Source organism: Fistularia commersonii, chromosome 26 (assembly GCF_037954325.1).
Source record: "Fistularia commersonii isolate RoL2024-O1a breed Wild chromosome 26, RoL_Fcom_v1.0, whole genome shotgun sequence".
In the NCBI taxonomy this organism is placed as follows: domain Eukaryota; kingdom Metazoa; phylum Chordata; class Actinopteri; order Syngnathiformes; family Fistulariidae; genus Fistularia; species Fistularia commersonii.
In genome coordinates, this window is record NC_141309.1 from 7,148,206 (window position 1) to 7,168,019 (window position 19,814).

Sequence of the window (19,814 nt, forward strand, 5' to 3'; positions counted from 1 at the left end):
TCTCTCGTTTTCATCTATTTTATCACAGCGACAAGAGAAACACATTTTAGTGATTTTTTTATATAGTTTATTGATGACTTATACCTTTTAAAAGTAGTGAGCAAGTTAAATTGTAGTCAATATTCACGTTTCAAGTTGCCATTTATTTCAGAATAACAAATATAATATTCATTCGCTTGTTCTTAACTTAGACTAAACGTAAATATGAATGAACCTCCAGATCATGCATAAATACTGCAGATCTGAAGTGACTTCCTGCGCTTATGGTCACGTGACACGTCACTGCTGTCGTCATCGCGATGGTATTCAGTCGTAAACCGACAGCTCTGTCGTAAACTCACACTCGTTTTGTTATCTTTACGCCCTTTAGACGGAACTTTAAACTTGTTGAAATGTGGAGTTCGTGAAAACCTAAACGCTGTTAGCCAAGCGGACCCCGTGACATGATTTCTGTTATATGCCCGAGTTAAGGTATGAATTTCATTATTTTATCAGTCGGCGTTTAGTTGGTTAGTGTGACACCAGCCATAAACAGTTGGTTTCTTTAATATACGACTGAACGTCTCCCTTTACTTCTGAGTCACGTCGTGTCAACATTATTGCAGAAAGTATTTTGTATTAATTTAACAAAAGCCTGTGATGTCGTCAGATGATGAAGTAACAGTTAGTTCCGAAAGTAAAGTCAGAAGTGAAAGTATCTGTCAACTTTAGTGGTCTTTTATTACTGAAATAGTTTGAAAAATACAGTTGGCAGGTACGTGGAATCCAGGGCCGATGTGTCGGGTTGTATTTATATAAAGCCAAATCGCAACAGAGTTGTTCCGTGGAAACTTCTATGTAAAGCAGGTCTGCACCACGATCTTTAAAATGATTCACAGTAACCAAACGTTTCTCTGTGAGCAAGCACTGGGTGACATTGGCGAGGGAAAACTGTCATTAGCTTATTATCATGCACTGATGAAGGGATGTGAGTGTGGAGAAAAGTGCTTCACGGGATATGTGTTGAGTTTGACAATAGCAATGAAAACATGGGTAATTGAAACATCTCTCCCTGCTGTATTCCAGGTCTGTTTAAATCGGATGATGGCTTGGCTGCCGTACACCAACCTTCGGGATTATATATCCCAACATCCCCCCGTGGTGACCTTTGTCCTATGTCTGTTAACTCTGGCTGTCTCCTTTATTAGCATTAGCTCTTACTGCTATAATCACACCCTACCTAACCCCGACACATCAAGGGTAGGTGCTACTTAATCTGCATTTATTGTGAGGAAATGGGGCTTTTGCATTTGGATCCGCTGTCCAGTAACTCATAAGCCATGTTAGCTGATATCCTGCCGATCATCACATCGCTATTTTGTCGTTAAACTCTGTCAAACACTAAGAATATCATTCAAGTTGTATGAATTGCATACATTTCTTGTGTTTTGAGTCGCACTGCTCTGTTTACCAGATGGCCTTTTTTCTCTTAGGACTGGAACCATCTTCTGTCTACCTTGTCACAATTCCATCTTTGTGGGAAAGCCGTTCTGAGCTCAGCTGAGCCAATTCCTCAAACCCCCCCAACGCCAAAGACAGAAGCAGATACATTAGTTAACTCCACAAAGTCTCCTCCTGTCGTCATGCATCTCAAGGTTCCTCTTACCGTGACATCCAACTCAGACAGTGGCTCTCTGAAAGATGTTACATTATACACAACCCTGAGAGCCAGCCAACTGCAACTTGGAGGTTAGTTTTACCCCGGATGGGATTTGTTCTGAAATCAAGTAAATGCGGATACAAGCAAATATTTCAACTACTAAACGAATAATTTACTCTTCAGGGAATGATATTGTCAGTGTGAGTCTAGACATCTTGTCTGAAAATGAGACTTTTACCTGCCTCACTATAAATGCACAAAAAAAACTTCTGCCAATGAGTCTGTGAGTTCATCCACTTTCTATGATTCTTAAATTTAAATCCCCAAATGCTCAAGTGAAAAGAATAAGGTCTGTTGTATCATTAATTACCCATCTTTGTATTTTCTGCTTATTCTGTATTTTTTCTGTAAAGACTTCCTCCAAAGTGTTCCAAGTCACAGAGAAGCCTTTCACCCATTGAGGTAGAAGCGACTAACCAGCTTCCGACTGAATCACAATTTTGCTATAGTCTTCACTCCAGGAATGATCCAGCACTCACCATCATGCTAACAGAGGTACAATTTGCTAAAGCTAAGCAAATGAATAAGTTACTCATTTGACAAATTCCCATTGTCAATTTTCTGTACCCTTCTCTAGGAGGAACAGTGGATGGCAGTGCAACATCTTTTGGAAGTCAGTGTGTGTCTTCTAGGAGTTTGTTTCATAATTTGCTTAGCTGCTAGTCTGACACACTAACTGAATAACAGTTATTGTCAGGAGGGACTGGAGCCACAAAATGTAAATGTTATTGTTTGTAATGTGCCATTTTATATACTGATTAAAATTGATTGTTTTATTTTTGGACCTGTCGCTATTTTAAAATGTTTTAATATTGATATGAAAGCCTAGTGTATTATACATCTGAAAAAAGTTTCAATATGTATGTTGGATTTTTAATGGAGATGTTATTAGAAATAATCCTACTATACAATGGTGATATTATATAGATGATATAATTTGATTGAGCACATCCAGTAGATATTTATTTATTTATTTATTTATTATACTTTATTCATCCCTTGCGGGAAATTCCTCTCTGCATTTAACCCACCATGGATAAGCCATGTGCAGTTGGCAGCAATGCAGTGGCATCAGGGGAGCATCTTCTTACTCAACAACACTTCAACACACTAGAAGAAGCTGGGAATTTGAACCAGGAATGTTTGGTTCCAAGGAGGATCGCTCTACCCGCTGTGCAATAATATGAAGATTGTACTAAGATATTATCTTAGCACAAAATTATCTGATTGCTTTGTGATGCTGGAGTTTACAATAGAACTGTGGAAATTCCCATCACCAGACTATCGTGGAATTCTTTAATCTCAACTCTGCAGTTGAGAAAGAGAAATAATTTGTTTTTAAAATTATAATGCCATCAAGGTTATCTGAGTTTAAATTTGGGTATTTTTATTTTTATTTTTGAGAATTAGCCATTTTCACTTGTTAAATCCACTAACATTTGGCAACCTAAGATACTGCCACTGTAATTACAACAAGTCGATACTCTTTTCCCAGTTGCATTTTAAAATAGCGAATGTGCTTTCTGCACTCTGGTCTCAGTTTACTCTAGAATAAACCCAGGCAAGCAATGTAGATCTGTGTGTGTGTAGCCTATACAGAAAAGGGTAGATGTCACTGTTGGATGGATGGGTGACAACACATTTTATTGGGGCACTGACCATTTAGTATGACCCATCGCAATATGGAGATGTCAGCCCCCTGCATGGATCACTTGTCATTGTTATCGCCGCATCAACTCTGATTTTTAACCACACTAGTTTGGATAAGAATGCTTTTGGCATTGCTTTTCATTATTCCAAAAAAGGACTGCATGCATTCCTTTGACTTCTGTTATGGGACCACTGTCTCTCCATTTTTAACACTGACAACGAATCATTTTTGTTGGCATATTTGTGGCTTCTTTTGGTTGATAGACACCAACACTGTATCAGTAAAACTTTGATTTTGTGACTGTTCAATTCCGTTCAGTGACATAGTACTGTTCTGTGGGGTCCTCACGTTCTAATGCACAGACATACATAGCCGTACGTGTTGAACCCCTTTTTACTTCTCCCGATAGGCAGAAAGAGGGACTTTTTTATTACTATTCCTAGGCAGCTTAGGGAAGGTTTTCTTTGCATTTCCACTGGTCTTGGAGAGTTACAAGTGTCTTTTAGGTTCCACTAGTCTAATTGTTGAAGTTTCTTGTCCTCGGGAGGCCTTCTTAAAGGGAAGGCATGCTCTGATATTCAATTTCCATACACTCTCTAATTTCACTTAGTTAAATTGTAATAAAAACTTAAAATTATGAACACTATTTGTCACCCTGTCATGCTACATCTCATGAGTTAGGTTATTCCAATTCTAGCCTCCCAAGTTGAGCTCTTAAGGTAACAGAAAAGGATCTAGGTTTGTACTGTATGAGCAATGTGTGTGAAGGAAAACCAACAAAGAACAGACTGGAGCAAAACCACTTAAATCCTGCTAGTTTCGTGCAATTAAACTTGTAATAGAGTAACAAAATAAGATCATTTCTGTAGGAATAGACTCTGAAGTTTGGGGGGAAATGCTTAAATATCAAGATTCCTTGGTCTGAAGTAAATGCAATATTTCCAGAGATAAAAAGTACTAAAATGATCTTGAAAAATTATTTGCTGTGCCTTTCATGTTGACTGCAATGTTTTGGAGTATGCCACATTTAAGATTAATGTCTTAATAAAAACGAAGCATCACAACCATCACTTGATGAACATGAAGCGGAGCATAAGCTAATGACTAAAATGAAGCATGTTGATTATTGCATAAAAAGGAGTTTAAATTAAAAACAGAAAAGAAGCCTCTCACATCAGTGTTTGTTAAACACAAACATAAGTGAAGCAGTTTGAACAAATATACTGAGTCAGGAGGGCTGCCACTGTATCAAGGGGTTGCCATGGTGGCCACAGGATAAATTGTTTTCTGGTTAAATACATTATGTGACAGAAGATTCAGGTTACATGCGAATAAACACAATAACAAAACATTCGAGCTTGGTCAAAGCCAATAAAAGTTAATGAAGTGTTTTGTCCTCCAAAGCAATAGATGGCGCTAAAAACAAACATCTTCGATTGTTTCCCATCGGCCACACGCCTGTAGATATCAGAACATAGCAGAAGAAGAACCGATAATTCTCGTGAAGGAATCCATCTACTAAACGTAGAAGCGGTTGGATTTTCCGACGCGGCCTTTTGGATTTTGTTCATGTTGGGTAAAAGCAAACGTACTTCTATAAAGTGTTCAAACCTACGTAGACGACGCGTTTGTTACGTGGGAAACCAAAACAAAGTCGCCACCATACGTGGAAGGCCTGTAAATCCGTGGAAAATGACTTGAAACGGCTAACATCAGATGCATGTTTCCCCCGCGTGAAGCTACCTAGCTACCGTCACTGAACGGTCCTTAGGGTGCTAATGTCTGCTAGTTAGCTGTGTTAGTCTAACTCCCCGCTATAAACGGAAACTTTAATGTGCTACACATTTATATTACGTCAGAAACACCCACACAAATCTTCGTTGAAAGTGACGTTGGTTATCGAAACTTGAGCAGACCAGTGACTTCTGTATAATAACACAGTAGTTCTTGGTATATTTGGTCCTCTTAAGCGCTCTTTGCTACACCAAACTGTACAGTAGAAGTCCCATTACTCACCGGAGGAAAGCTAGTGATGCTAACTTGTCCCTTATTACCAGAGCGTCCATATCAACTGATGTCATATCTTGTAACTAAAAGGAGTGTTAGTTCGTGGACCATAACATTGTGTGGGTGTGTGTGGGTGTGTGTGTGTGGGGGGGCATAGACAAGTCTGCTCATGGTCTCCTTTTAACTTTTTTTTTAAGGATGAAATCTTGTGAGTTGAGTTAATTGGGTCTGAAAGAGCACAGGAAATACTTGTGGAAGGCCATGGCTTACTCCAACTATAGTAACCTGAGTAGAGCTCAGCTTACCTTTGAGTACCTGCACACAAATTCGTAAGTATAGCCTTCACAAACTAATGCCCTTGAACCAACAGCACAACTTTGGAACATACACTCTTAAAATAATCGCCCAAGTCTTTTTTTTTTTTTTTTACAAAAATGTTTTTACTGCCTAAATCATCTCATGATGCTGACCACCTCTGGCAAAATTGCCTACACGCTCAGTTGAACAGATTGTGCCATTCTACCCGTTTAGTAGAAATTGCCTGTGTCAAGAGTGTGTCAAATGGTTCAGTTTTTTGTGTTTCCTGAAAACTCTGAAAAATGACTCAGGCGATTATTTTAAGAGGGTGACGATATGTGTTTGCATAAATGTGTGCCATTACAAGTAATTCAATTGTTACAAATGCTGCTAGAATTTAAAGTACACCTGAGAACTACCTAAATCTTTTGGTTTTGGTTTTGTTTCTGATGAATAGGTCATAGCTGGCTGTAAAAACGTGATGAGCTCCTCCGTAAAGGGATGACCCACAGCATGTATTTAATATCTTTGACAACACTGCGGTTCATTCAGCAGTAGTCTTGTAATGCGGATATTTATTTAAACTTGATTTTAAGAAATAACATTCAAGATAATTTCAACACAGAGAGACTGAAGATATTTATGTGAATTTAACAGGTGGTTAGAATGTTGCTTTTTGTACACCGGAAGAATACACTATTTATTGATCCTTGACAAACTAAGATAATGATTCTGTGTCCATTATACACAAGTATTGTAAAGAAACTAAAGTGGGTCCTTCGAGTGCTTTTTTCTTTATATATATATATATGTACAATGCTGCTCATTTCAGAACATGAATTTTTTTATCTGTTAATATATTCAGCTACCTGGAAGTCATCCACTATTAGACGGTTCCTAAGTTTAACCCAAGTACATGTTTTGCAGTCATTTTTGAAGGGCAACTATATAAACATCACCTGATTTGCACAGTCCTAAATCATTTGAAATCTTGAATCTCTTGATACGTATTACTGACTTTGTGGTAATAGCAGTCAGCAACATCCAAATATACAGCTTACAATTGATTTCAAAACTCATGGAAAAGTATCAAAATCTCCACTAAGTATACCAAGTTTTGTTGATATTTGGAGACTTTTTTGATTTTTGTCTTGCACAATTAATTGTCTTTTTATGAAAGTATAAATATTTTAGCAAAAATGGGAAAGCAAAATGGTTTGCTTTAACCTTTTTAAAATCCCTAATTTTGACTAATTTGTGTACTCCCCCACTTTTGCCTTAACAGACTATACAACGGATGATATGTAATCAAATAACATCACAAACAATTCAAAATATATCAGAATACACATCCTGTCAATTATGTTCTTTTTTTGACTAGCACATCCTATTAACTGTTTAAATCATTAGGTAGTGAATGAATGAAGTTGATGGTCTCTTTTTAGGACAACCCATGAGTTCTTATTTGGAGCCTTGGCAGAGCTTGTCGACAATTCCAGGTACATGGGATGAGAAACAATCATGAAATATTGGCATGAAAGTTTTATTTCTACGACTTATTTTTGGTGTCTCTTTTTGTCGCAGAGATGCTAACGCCACAAGAATTGACATCTACACAGGTATGCCTCATGTTAAACATATTGTGTATAAAACATTGAAGGTAATAAATGAATTAATCAATTTTTCCCACTTTGTGCCCAGAAAAAAGGCCAGAATTGCGAGGAGGCTACATGCTCTGTTTTCTTGATGATGGTATAGGAATGGACCCCAGTAGGTGTCACTTTATTATTTGAGACATAGCTTTAGTGTTATTTTTAGTTCATTCCATAAAGGTATTTTTAAAGGCTCATTATATGCCTCTGGAGACTGGATTATCTTTTGAAAAACATATATTACGTGTGTAAATCTGATTCGGAACATCTTTTGTTAGATGAGGCAACGCATGTGATTCAGTTTGGAAAGTCAAGCAAGAGGTCACCAGTGTCCACCCAGATCGGCCAATATGGAAATGGACTGAAATCGTAAGATCTTCTCAAAATTCGTCTCTCGAAGTCATGTCATTAATTTTTAGTGTTTTTTCCAAAAGTTACAGATGATCTTAATTTGTGTCTTTCTGCAGTGGCTCAATGCGAATCGGAAGAGACTTCATCTTGTTCACAAAAAAAGGCAACGCACTTACTTGCCTGTTTCTTTCGAGGACTTTTCATGAAGAGGAGGGTCTGGATGAGGTAGGTTTTGCTTTTGGAAAGATATTGGGGAAAAAAGGCTGGTCAACCACACAGGACATTTTTTTTTTTGTATAGATATATCCAGAATAACTACTAAGACATAAATATTTAGCTTAGTCTCTATTCTTTTAATTGGGACCTGAAGCTGTTAATGTGTGCAGTTAAGCTTTTTGATCCTCGATCTTCAGGTAATAGTCCCTCTCCCATCCTGGGATTCGAAGACCAAGGAGCCACTGACCTCTGACCCAGAAAAGTACAGCATAGAGACAGAGTTGATCTTCAAATATTCACCTTTTAAAAATCAACAGCAGTTGATGGAGCAGTTCAACAAAATTGAAAGTAGCAGTGGTAAGTATGAACAAGTGTGTTTTCATAAACTTGCGATTTGTTCCAATCTGACAGTTTGTGCAGCAAAAAAATCCAATTGAATTTGGCCCATATACAATTTACTGTCGGGAAAGTATATCTTTGATATGAACTGATGCTCACTTTCGTGTTGTGGAAAAGGTACCCTTGTCATCATCTATAATCTCAAGCTGATGGACAGTCGAGAACCAGAGCTGGATGTCGAGACAGATCATCAGGACATACTGATGGCTGGGACACCTGCTGAAGGAGTGTTAGTGCACTTTGTTGTGTGATTAATCTAAACGACCGATTCAGCGGTCAAAATATAGTATTTTTCACATCAGACTAACCTGATTCAAAGTAGTAGCCAAAAATTGTCAGTGAAAGTAATTCCTTTCTTCCTCTTCTTTTTTAGGAAACCTGAAAGAAGATCATTTAGAGCATATGCCGCTGTTTTGTACATTGACCCCCGCATGAGGATTTTTATCCAGGGACATAAAGTCAGAACCAAGAGATTGTCCTGCTGTCTTTTTAAACCAAGGTAATATCATAATCATAGTATTGTGTGCGTAACTACTGCAGATCAGCAACTAATGACTGAAAATCTTGTTGTTGTTTTTTATTAGAGTTTATAAGTATACATCCACTCGTTTTAAAACACGTGCTGAACAAGAAGTCAAGAAAGCAGATCATCTTGCTAAGATTGGTGAGTTAAATATATTTTTGCGTCAGGCTTATGTCTTTGCCAGTCTGAACTCACTCATCAAATTTAATGATTATTATTTCAGCGGAGGAGAAAGCCAGAGAGGCAGAAAGCAAGCAGTTGGCTTTTGAGGAAAGACTCGGAGAAGACTTGTCAAAAGAGTCACGGGTAAGCTATGTTTTGGCATATAAGCATGAAAAAGGTTAAAATAAAAAGGACACGTTTTTTGAGTTGAAATTGATCAGTCCACTGAGTCATGTGATGGATGCGAGTTATTCAAAGTCCCGTAGGCTCTCATAACCAGATCTCTAAAGAGAATCTGGGAGAAAAAGGTAGGCAAGAGAAAGGTTGTAGGCATGTAGGAGTGAGGGATATGGGGAAGCAAGGCCGTATCAGGCTTCAAATGTAGAAATGACAAACAATCCCTCTTAGGTCTTAAGTGTTTTTAATTATGCCTCCACTGAGTACTATCTATGACTTCTCCTGTAGGCAATTCTAAGGAAGGTCCAAGACTCAGCCATGATGCTGCGACGAGATGCTGAAATGAAGAAATCGATTCTGGAGGCCAAGCAGAAGTATGAATAACAAACCTTTGAAATACAATACATCACTGTTAAAGTTACAGATATTTAAAGCTAAGGTCAATGGAGGGATTGTCTATGGAAGAATTTTACATTTACTTTGCAAATCATCAACCAAGAGAAGACTATCCCAGCTTTTAGCCAGAAAACTAATATATTGTTCAAAAATGCTTTGAAATGTACACATTGTTGTCAAATATTATGCATGATTGAAAAAATCTAGTATTTCTGTGTTATCTTAATGGGATCTATTCACTTACACGCAGAAACAAAAAATCCTCGTGTGTCAATTGACAAATTGATCTGTATATTTATAAATAAAATGTAATTATTTTTGTGGTTCATGATCCCTACAACAGGTAGAGTGTTTTTATTCAGAGATTTTTACATCAATGGTAATCACGTTCTGTTTAAAAAGACTCACTGAACTAAAATACTTCATCTGATTTGAATTCATCACTTTATCTTTTTCTCTCCCTCAGAGCATTAAAGGAGCCCAAGGAGCTTAATTTTATATTTGGAGTAAACATAGAACAGAGGGACTTGGATGGGATGTTTGTATACAACTGCTCTCGTCTTATTAAGATGTATGAGAAGACAGGGCCCCAGTTGGAGGGAGGCATGTAAGTAACATGCATACCAATTAAAAAGTGTTGAATTTGAAAATGTTTTACACCGTTGAATTTTTTTTTTTTTATAGGGCCTGTGGAGGGGTGGTCGGAGTAGTGGATGTCCCTTATTTAGTTTTAGAGCCAACTCACAACAAACAAGATTTTGCAGATGCAAAGGAATATCGTCATTTACTGAAGTCCATGGGGGAACATCTTGCTCAGTATTGGAAAGACTCCAACATCGGTGAGTTTTTTTTCTGAATGGTTTTCCATGTCACTGGTAGCACCTGCACAGTTCAAATAAAATACTTCATAAAGAGCACAAAGTCAGAATATTTCTGAAACTCATTGCAAGAGTTGGATTGAATTTTCTCTTCAAGAGTCTCTGAAAGAATGTCATCATTGTGTGTCTGGTTACAATTTGGTGGCATTCAGACGTTTTAATTTCATGTCAACCATATTACCCTGCAAGTTAAACATAACCTCCATCGAGAGTCAAAAGTTCAATGGGAACAGCTTTGTATTTCTTTTCGCCAGCACTTGACCTTTGTTCTAAAATGGTTTTAAATCTAAAATCAATTCAATATAAGGGCAATGAGTAAGTAATGTTTTTAAATTTAATTCAATTTTGGTTCATCTGTTGCTGTATTTGCAAATGTTTTGTTTTAGTAAATAATATTTCAAAATGGATTTCTGAGTATCTGTTCATTTTTTGTAGCCCAAAAAGGAATAGTGAAGTTCTGGGATGAGTTTGGCTATCTGTCGGCCAGCTGGTCTGCACCCCCATCTTCAGAGGCCAGATACAAAAGACGCCGGGCCATGGAGATACCACTTACAATTCAGTGTGGTTAGTCAAAGATCAATAAGCAAACAAAGAATAAACAGTCACTAATGCTTAATTCCAAATCAATGGTTCGTGCACAGAAAGGTCACTGAATAACTTGATCTACACTCTTTTAGATAAATGCTTAAAGTGGAGAACATTACCCTTCCAGATGGATGCCATAGACAAACGCTACCCAGACAGTTGGGTGTGTCTCATGAACCCTGACAGCTGCCAGGACAGGTATGGACTTAAGCAAACACCCAAGCTAGTTTCGTAATACAGTAACGTCTCTTTAAATAATCAATTTCAGTTGCATTATTGAATGGAAAAGTAACATATTTGGAACAATGTGTTCATTTTATTGAGATACTGTTGTTATTTTTGTCTGTATCAAAGTTTTATATACCATGTACTGTACTGACTATCTATTTTGTTTTCTATTTTTAGATGTGACGCTCCCGAACAGAAACCAAATCTGCCATGTGGTGTTCTGAAGAAAGACAAGCCATCGGCAGAAGACAAACAGAAAGAGCTGGCAGAGAAAATCAAACAGCAGCAGGAAAAGTTAGAGGCCTTGCAGGTACTCCATTTTTTTCTACTCTCTTTCTATATCTCTCTCTGTTTACAATTGCACTTACTGTATTATATTTTCTTCTCAGAAAACCACTCCTATCAAATCTGCTGCTGATGTAAAAAAACTACCACTGGATGTCAGCACAAAACCGACAGAGAGCTCATCTCAGGTACCTTCCTTTCAAATGATAAAACAAAAAAAAAACTGAAGAAAGAACTTACTTTGGATATACTTTTTGATAAAGAATCCCCCAGTAAATCACCATATTCATCATGGATGTAAGCCAATGGACAACAAGCTGATATATGATTATTGACCAGATAATTGGATAAGACCAGATGGACTTCATATGGCTCTGCCTCTTTTCCTTTTTTTTTTTGGTTGAAATGTTGTCTCACTGCTTCTGTACACATTATTTGATTATGTTCATATTTCCCATATTGTCACCATAGGCAACTAGGTCTTCTGTAAGGTCCCTAACACGGCCCCGGTCCCCACCTCTCCCAGCCCACCTCAAAAATGCTCAAAGTACACCTCCGTCTCGTGCCACTTCTCAACGGCCCACCCGGACGGCAGCCCCACCACCTCTGCAACCCAAAGTCGAGCCATCCAGGTCCAGAGGTGCTGCAAAGTCTACGCCTCCTTCAACAAAACCTGTGTCCAAAACTGCAGGCAAAACACCGCCACCCACCCGTGGCTCTCGGGTAAAATTATAGGGGTTCACGTTACCGCACTGCTGTACTAGTGCTGGTGTTGAAGAAAACTAAACCTCTTTACCTTTTCTAGACACCTGCCAAAGCATCAGCTGCAAAGCCAGCATCAGCGCAACGTAAGAGAATAAAAGAGCTGGAGGACAGTGAGGATGAGGAGGAGGAAGAAGAGGAAGAAGAGGATGACAGCGAGGAGAGCGAAGAGGAAGAACCACACAAGAAGAAATCAAAGACTGCAGCTACAGCTAGCAACCGTGGGAAAGTAGTCGAGAAGGCCCCAGCAGCCAAGCGTGGCAAGATGGACGAGGTATGCACACAGCAAAGAGCAGAGTGCGTTTTCATACCATCCAAAGCACTCAAGCTCATGTTTCTGTTCAGTCACTAGAAAAACAATTGTCTTACATTTTTGTAAAGTAGAGCGAATCACAAGGGTGGAACAGTGGGTAATGCTGCCGCCTCACAGCCAGGTGGACCCTGGTTCGATTTCTGTGTGGAGTCTGCATGTTCTTTCCGTGTCTACGTGGGTTTTCCAGTTTCTGCAGTATTGTCCTACAGTCCCAAAAACATGCAGAAGGTTAATTGGATAAAGTGGAGAATTGCACAGATGTATGAATGAAAGAGTGAATGGTTGTATGTCTCTATATGTGGCCCTGTGATCGACTGGTGACCGGTCCAGGGTGAACCCTGCCTCACACCCAATAACAGCAGGGATAGGCTCCAGCATCCCCCGTGACCATGAGTGCAGGATAAGCGGTAGATAATGAATAAGGAATGAGTCACACTGAATAACATGTAAAAGTGGAGCATGGTTCAACCATCTTATCTTTGAAGTCCAAATAAATGTTAGGCCCCTATTGGTTGCGGTGATGCACTGTTTTTCTTTTCCCCTGCTTTCTCCTGAAATATTATTTGCATCTCCAAAATGGCTTTAATAAGTAATTAGGTTCCTTTAAGATTTAAAAGTTTTAATTTAATAAAACAGTGGCATCTGGTGATGACCCCATCTTAATAATTGTCTTAATCAATGATCTATAAAAAAAAAAAAATCAGTGACATACTTTTAACTGCAGTCACCACTGTTTTATAGCTTCTTATCAAGTTTCAGTGGCTTGTTAGATTGCGAAGGAATTTAGAAGATGGAGAGATTCCTGACCCTGACAGGTTAACATAGTTACAAAACCTCCATCAGACCCCCTCTGCTGTTGACCTCACAGGTTAACACAAACTCCCAGGCTGAGAAGAAAGGGGTTACTACTCCCACACAGCAGCTCCCAGCAGTCTCTAAAGCCAAGGTAGTTTTACTTAGTCCCTTTTTAGTTGCCCTTAAAGATGTGTCTGCTCTCTCAACAAACAGTAATAACCAAGGCAATGGAAATGGGATCTATTATGCTTTTCCATATTTTTTGACATGTGCAACCCATGACAGAAATAAGTCCATGTTTTTCAACAATGTTTCAAAGCACAGATTTATTCCCACAGGACATCTGCAACTTATTTTGTATTTTTTTTCTCATACAAGTGCTTTGGTCAAGCTTCGGAAAGAAAAACATAAAACTGGAAATGAGCATAATAGGTCCCTTTTTATTTTTTTTTTTCATAGTCATTCAATCCAATTAATTCCATCAGATTCCTTTAGAAATGGAAACAATCTTTTTCCACTAAACAGTGCTCTGCTACTTCTTTGACTGAGCATGTTAGTCTTTCTTTCACTAGCAGCCTCTCTTTCATTTAACAGGAATCTAAAATATTTCGATTAACCTATCTTTAAGCATGCACATCCACTCTGGTGATTGGAGAGGTTTCCTGACTTACAGTGACAATGAAAGCTGTTCTTATTCTTATTCTTATAGTTTTTGTATTTCCAGGCACCTGAAAAAGCCTCGCAGCAGGAGTCAGAGAATGACATTAAAAACACACAGAAAGGTAAGAGGATGAACAGTGCTTCATGCACAGAATTTGACCAAAATATTTCTGGGAGATTTTAAAAATATTTGCCCTCTCCTTTAGACAAGGGTCTGCTGGTTGAAGTACGTGTTAATAAGGAATGGTACACTGGGAAAGTCATTGCTGTAGAGACAAATAAACAAAATGTTCGTTGGAAAGTGAAGTTTGACTACGTACCTAGATCAACTCCAAAAGACAGATGGTAAGATTTTAGTCTGCATCTTTTATTTTTGAACATGTGTTATTCACATCTCAGCTTAATTACTCCCGATTCTTGTATATGTGTATGTTCAAAGGGTGTTTAAAGGAAGTGATGAGGTCCGTTTGATGCGTCCGCCATCTCCGATCTCCCAGACACCTGATACTCAGCAGGAGACTGAGAAGGCTTCTGCAGCCATGGAACCAGACACTACTCAGCCAGGGACCAGTAGAGAAGTAACTGATAGCCTGGTCACCATGTTGAGGTGAGTTGTTACCCTTTTCCGGATTGAGATTTTTTTTTTTGCCTGAATGTGTGAACGTCGTGAATACTTGAAAAAAAAAAATCCCACATATTAATTTGTGACGAGTCTTACTGGATTTGAAACTAAGTCAAATTTATATCAGTCCCTAATTTTCCACTCACTGTCATAACACTGTTAAGTGTGACGCTTGTGTTCCCAGGACAATGCTGCGTTACTTTTTCCCTCCTGCCTTTCGGATTCCAAAGGATGACGTTAGCAGTATGACCGCAGAGGAGTTGGTGGCTTTTCCTTTGGTGAGAGAGAGAGAGAAAAAAGAGAGTGTCTGTCTGAGACTGGATTGTGTCCAGCAATGGCATACAGTTGATGCATTTCAGTTTTTCATGCAGCTTTATGTCCTGAACTAACCAGTGATGTTCTTTGATCCCTCTGTTCTTGTAGAAGGAGTATTTCCACCAGTATGAGTCTGGTCTCCAGTCATTATGTAACTCATATCAGAGCAGGGCAGATGCCAGGGCAAAAGCTGTAGAAGAGAAGAGCAACAATACTGAGGTCAAACTGAAGGAAGCAGATGAAAAGCTACAGAAACTACGGACGAACATTGTGGCACTTCTACAGAAAGTACAAGAGGTATGACTTACTGTGATTTTTCTGCACTTTGTCCAGTTAATTTCTCCAAAAAATGTCCTGTAATACATTTTGGCCTGATTGTAGTTTTGTTTCCTGATACGGTATTTTGCCATTTGAAGTAATATTGTGACATCACACTTTCAGGATATTGACATCAATACGGACGACGAGCTTGACGCCTACATAGAGGACCTTCTCACCAAGGGTGATTAAAGAAGACACGTGTATAAATCAAGATAACATGCACATAAAAAACAAAGGTTTTTTTTTGTTTTTTTTTTATTATTCCTGCCATGACATCTGCTTAGTTTGATGTAAATATCTGCGAATGTTCTCATTGTCTATCATTATAACCTTCTCAATCAGGTTCTCATGTGTTTTTTTTTTTCCCTTCCTTTTTTTTCTTGGGCAACCAGCATGTAGATATTACCGATGTGCTCTCTTGAGTCTGGGAATGCTTTCTGGTTGTTCTATATTGCTGAGTAGCTCCCAGGCCTGTGATTTTCTTATTAGTCCCTTTATATATATGCCTGTACATGTTTATCTATGTTTAAGCCATTCTTATTTTAATTGCGTGTCCACATCATTTGTGTAGCTTCAATACTGTAAACTGTTCCCTTAATCAGCTGAGGCACTGAGAAATTTGTCCCGACATTCGTTCTTCATTTTGCCTCGTCTGGTGACACTGAGACACTAGGGGATTTCAGACTGAACTGTGCTCTGCACTGCAGTCTATATGTAAACATTAAGTTTTATTTTTGTACACCAAAAACAAATTTCAGTGTTGTTTGTTCCTCCCCTCCATCCTGGCCTGTATAAGAAGAAAACCAGGTCAATCTTTTACTACTGGGTGATGTTTCACACCCACAAACAAAAATGTCTTACTGGGTTTTATCAGTATGGTCCCCTTAAATCCCAACCTGCATCTAAACAATGACTGTTCGGTGTTTATTTTTGGAAAATAATTTTCAGTTTAATGCAAAAGTTGAGTGTTCATAATCATTCATTCACGTTGTAACCGTCCTTTCTGAACAGATTTTTATCATGTCATGGAAGTGTTTATTAAACCGTGCATGCTTTCAGTCTTTGTTCTGATCGTCGCTCTGGATCCTGTATTTTCAACAAATCTTTACTTAATACAATAAAGCAGGTTCAGAAACACCTTTAATGTATGTCTGCTATATTTTTTTTTTATCAGTTTGATGATTGTTTGGGGAGGGGCTTTTCTGCCTTACGATATGTGTACAAACAAAGCAAACACAGCCTAAGTGTGTTTGAAAAGGTTTTTATTTCTGCTTTTTTGAACACACAAATAACCAGTTCAGCTGTAGCACACAAAAACGTGCAAAAAGGATCATGATTTTATGATCATAACAAGTGAAAAAAAAATGCTCCCCCTCTTATCAGTCAGTTTGTGTTAAACTGAGAATCGTGCTTGCTGTTTTCTTTCACAGGAACTATCATGTGCATACGTTTGGCCTTGAAGCACATGGACCCTCCACCAGGGCAACTGTTCACATATTTTCTTGAGGAAAACCCACTAAAACAAACCTATTTATCCGATTATCTTGGCTTATGTGCGCACTGTTTCTTAGGAAATGCTGCTTCTACCTTTTTTCCTGGTGGAAACGTTATCGCTACATAATATCCGTGTCAAATTTCTCCGCAGGGGAAGTTACACCAACCTTAGCGCAAAGCAGTGACGATTAAGATTGACAGATGATCAAGGCCAATGGCGGGTAACCATCACAAATTCTATTGGTCTAATTGTGTGTCACTATGGTTTTGTTAGCAGCGTGGACCAATAGAAGTACGAGCTCAATGTACAAGGGGGCGGTACCTATATATATATATGTCCCAGAACGGAACTCCGGCGCGCTATTTCTTCACGAGACCTCTGAAATAATCCACCCAATCTCCGAGCAAAATGAGGGAAATTGTTCACCTCCAGGCCGGACAGTGCGGAAACCAAATCGGCGCGAAGGTCAGTAAATCCAAGTTTCAACTTTTAACAACCAAATAACCATCGAATAATCGTGATCCTACGCTTATTACGAAGCGTGGTTGCTCGTAGTTTTGGGCCTTTGTTCAGTGTCGAAATGTGTCGATCACATTAAGACATTTTTAATTTTTAGCCGTTTTCCCGTCACTTCCGTGAAAGTACACTTTTTAATCCAATCTCTTAAATCAGGATTACCTTTTAAAAATGCTATCTGACGGACTCCCCCTAATAGCTATAAACCTAGCTAGCGATAAATTTAGTGTAGCATCCACTTTTCAATACTGTGATTATAGTGTTTATTTTTAACTAATGTTACAACAAAATTAATGTTTTTCCAATTTGTCACTCGATTGTCGATTGAATGTAATTACTAAGTTATCGCTAGCTTACTGAAGCTCAGCCCTTACCCGCCATTACTTTTTTTTGACGCTGGCTTTTGGCGGTTAGTGACGTAGCCGGGAATTTCAAAACCACTTGCCACAAATCCGCGCCAATTGTCGCAAAGCCAAAATGAAGGCAGCTTAATTAAATTGTTTTGCATCCCCTGCCCCCAAGATGAATTGATGAATAAATGAATAAAAATTGGTGACAGCATGTTAAATGATGGGGTTAAAAAATTTGGGGAGGAGTGGGCAACTTTAGTTGTATTCATATCTTTTATTGCAACACTTTTTTTTAATGTTATTTAATAGTTTTGGGAAGTGATCAGTGATGAACATGGGATCGACCCAACTGGCACCTACCATGGTGACAGTGATCTTCAGCTGGACAGGATCAATGTCTATTACAATGAAGCCTCAGGTATTTTAAGTTTACCCTGTATTGTAAGTCATACAAACTAAAAATATGCCAACATCACATGTTAAAAAAAACAAACAAAAACCTGTAATTTACAGGAGGCAAGTATGTTCCTCGTGCCGTGTTGGTCGATCTGGAGCCAGGCACCATGGACTCTGTGAGGTCTGGACCTTTTGGCCAGGTCTTCAGACCTGACAACTTTGTTTTTGGTAAGTCTTAAATCAGAATAAACACTTCACTGTAATATAAAATGTACATTTCTGTATTGAACGGTCAAACACATTTGATGGGTCTTAATTTAGAATTTATGGATTTTGATTCAGGGCAGTGGATATCTTCCCAATATCCAAACTTTCTTCATGAAACTGCATTCTTTTGGAATGATCTTGTTTCCTCTTACAGGCCAGAGTGGTGCAGGCAACAACTGGGCCAAGGGTCACTATACAGAAGGTGCAGAGCTGGTTGACTCAGTTCTGGATGTTGTGAGGAAGGAAGCGGAGAGCTGTGACTGCCTCCAGGGCTTCCAGCTTACACACTCCCTGGGGGGCGGCACAGGCTCTGGTATGGGAACCCTCTTGATCAGCAAGATTCGTGAAGAATACCCCGACCGCATCATGAACACATTCAGCGTTGTTCCATCCCCCAAAGTGTCAGACACCGTTGTGGAGCCATACAATGCCACACTTTCAGTTCACCAGCTTGTAGAAAACACAGATGAAACCTACTGCATTGATAATGAAGCCCTGTATGACATATGCTTCCGCACCCTAAAACTCACCACCCCCTCATATGGCGACCTCAATCACTTGGTCTCTGCCACAATGAGTGGTGTCACTACTTGCCTCAGGTTCCCCGGACAGCTGAACGCTGATTTGCGGAAGCTGGCTGTGAACATGGTACCCTTCCCCCGTCTGCACTTCTTCATGCCAGGCTTTGCTCCCCTCACGAGCAGAGGAAGCCAGCAGTACAGGTCACTCACTGTACCAGAGCTCACTCAGCAGATGTTCGACGCCAAGAACATGATGGCTGCCTGCGACCCACGCCACGGTCGCTACCTAACGGTGGCGGCCATCTTCCGTGGCCGCATGTCCATGAAAGAGGTTGATGAGCAAATGCTGAATGTACAGAACAAGAACAGCAGCTACTTCGTTGAATGGATCCCCAACAATGTCAAGACCGCCGTGTGTGACATCCCTCCCCGTGGCCTAAAAATGGCTGCCACGTTCATCGGCAACAGCACAGCTATCCAGGAGCTGTTCAAGCGCATCTCTGAGCAGTTTACCGCCATGTTCAGGCGCAAGGCTTTCCTCCACTGGTACACAGGAGAGGGAATGGATGAGATGGAGTTCACTGAGGCAGAGAGCAACATGAATGATCTGGTGTCAGAGTACCAGCAGTATCAGGATGCCACTGCTGAGGAGGAGGGAGAGTTTGAGGAAGAGGAAGACCTGGCCTAATGTGCCAAGAAATATTGAGCTGCTGTAAATTTTCTGTTAGCAGTGTTATGCAGATCATGACAATAAAGTCCATGCTTACAAAAATTATTTGTTTTTTATTGTCTCCTCAAAGTATTAGTTACTCATGAGATTTCTCTCAGATGGTCAGGTGTATATTACATAGTAGCTTATAAGGAAATCTTGTGAGATTAACTGACATTGCACTAGCAATAGAATATGTATTGGACTATGTAATTTGAGTTTTCTGTTCGCTTAAACACAGTTTACTATTTATATTCAGCCAGAAG

The 19,814-nt window shown here is 39.2% G+C and overlaps 3 protein-coding genes across 4 annotated transcripts; all 3 read left to right on the top strand.

The window, feature by feature from the left end:
* The first annotated feature begins 330 nt into the window (after positions 1 to 330).
* LOC147218430 (transmembrane protein 248) lies at positions 331 to 3,991 on the top strand. Its single transcript, XM_086173811.1, has 6 exons — positions 331 to 471; positions 1,066 to 1,239; positions 1,473 to 1,728; positions 1,823 to 1,922; positions 2,053 to 2,194; positions 2,277 to 3,991. The coding sequence occupies exons 2-6, from the start codon at positions 1,081 to 1,083 to the stop codon at positions 2,373 to 2,375; spliced, it is 756 nt and encodes a 251-aa protein (XP_086029937.1). The 5' UTR covers positions 331 to 471; positions 1,066 to 1,080; the 3' UTR covers positions 2,376 to 3,991.
* An 838-nt stretch (positions 3,992 to 4,829) lies between these two features.
* On the top strand, positions 4,830 to 16,438 carry morc2 (MORC family CW-type zinc finger 2). Of its 2 annotated transcripts, XM_086173554.1 has the most exons (28): positions 4,830 to 4,926; positions 5,555 to 5,686; positions 7,100 to 7,153; positions 7,239 to 7,273; positions 7,356 to 7,424; positions 7,585 to 7,675; positions 7,774 to 7,882; positions 8,071 to 8,230; positions 8,390 to 8,501; positions 8,646 to 8,771; positions 8,857 to 8,936; positions 9,019 to 9,101; positions 9,423 to 9,508; positions 9,997 to 10,137; positions 10,215 to 10,369; positions 10,844 to 10,972; positions 11,086 to 11,191; positions 11,399 to 11,531; positions 11,611 to 11,694; positions 11,978 to 12,229; positions 12,312 to 12,542; positions 13,450 to 13,527; positions 14,101 to 14,158; positions 14,243 to 14,381; positions 14,476 to 14,643; positions 14,843 to 14,936; positions 15,082 to 15,270; positions 15,415 to 16,438. In XM_086173554.1, the coding sequence occupies exons 2-28, from the start codon at positions 5,619 to 5,621 to the stop codon at positions 15,481 to 15,483; spliced, it is 3,099 nt and encodes a 1,032-aa protein (XP_086029680.1). In that variant the 5' UTR covers positions 4,830 to 4,926; positions 5,555 to 5,618; the 3' UTR covers positions 15,484 to 16,438. The 2 variants fall into 2 exon arrangements, with proteins under 2 accessions (XP_086029680.1, XP_086029681.1); XM_086173555.1 differs by lacking the exon at positions 13,450 to 13,527.
* A 689-nt stretch (positions 16,439 to 17,127) lies between these two features.
* LOC147218432 (tubulin beta-1 chain-like) lies at positions 17,128 to 19,611 on the top strand. The gene is made up of 4 exons (XM_086174120.1): positions 17,128 to 17,254; positions 17,965 to 18,073; positions 18,169 to 18,279; positions 18,473 to 19,611. The coding sequence occupies exons 1-4, from the start codon at positions 17,198 to 17,200 to the stop codon at positions 19,525 to 19,527; spliced, it is 1,332 nt and encodes a 443-aa protein (XP_086030246.1). The 5' UTR covers positions 17,128 to 17,197; the 3' UTR covers positions 19,528 to 19,611.
* Positions 19,612 to 19,814: the final 203 nt, after the last annotated feature.

Bases quoted from the DNA above. Each gene is read 5' to 3' on its own strand.
- morc2 (XM_086173554.1), top strand. From the start codon at position 5,619: ATGGCTTACTCCAACTATAGTAACCTGAGTAGAGCTCAGCTTACCTTT. The intron at 13,528-14,100 runs GTAGTTTTACTT...TTGTATTTCCAG, and splicing joins CAGCAGTCTCTAAAGCCAAG to GCACCTGAAAAAGCCTCGCA. The intron at 14,382-14,475 runs GTAAGATTTTAG...GTATGTTCAAAG, and splicing joins TCAACTCCAAAAGACAGATG to GGTGTTTAAAGGAAGTGATG.
- LOC147218432 (XM_086174120.1), top strand. From the start codon at position 17,198: ATGAGGGAAATTGTTCACCTCCAGGCCGGACAGTGCGGAAACCAAATC. The intron at 17,255-17,964 runs GTCAGTAAATCC...GTTATTTAATAG, and splicing joins GAAACCAAATCGGCGCGAAG to TTTTGGGAAGTGATCAGTGA. The intron at 18,074-18,168 runs GTATTTTAAGTT...TGTAATTTACAG, and splicing joins CTATTACAATGAAGCCTCAG to GAGGCAAGTATGTTCCTCGT.
- LOC147218430 (XM_086173811.1), top strand. From the start codon at position 1,081: ATGATGGCTTGGCTGCCGTACACCAACCTTCGGGATTATATATCCCAA. The intron at 1,240-1,472 runs GTAGGTGCTACT...TTTTTCTCTTAG, and splicing joins CTAACCCCGACACATCAAGG to GACTGGAACCATCTTCTGTC. The intron at 2,195-2,276 runs GTACAATTTGCT...ACCCTTCTCTAG, and splicing joins TCACCATCATGCTAACAGAG to GAGGAACAGTGGATGGCAGT.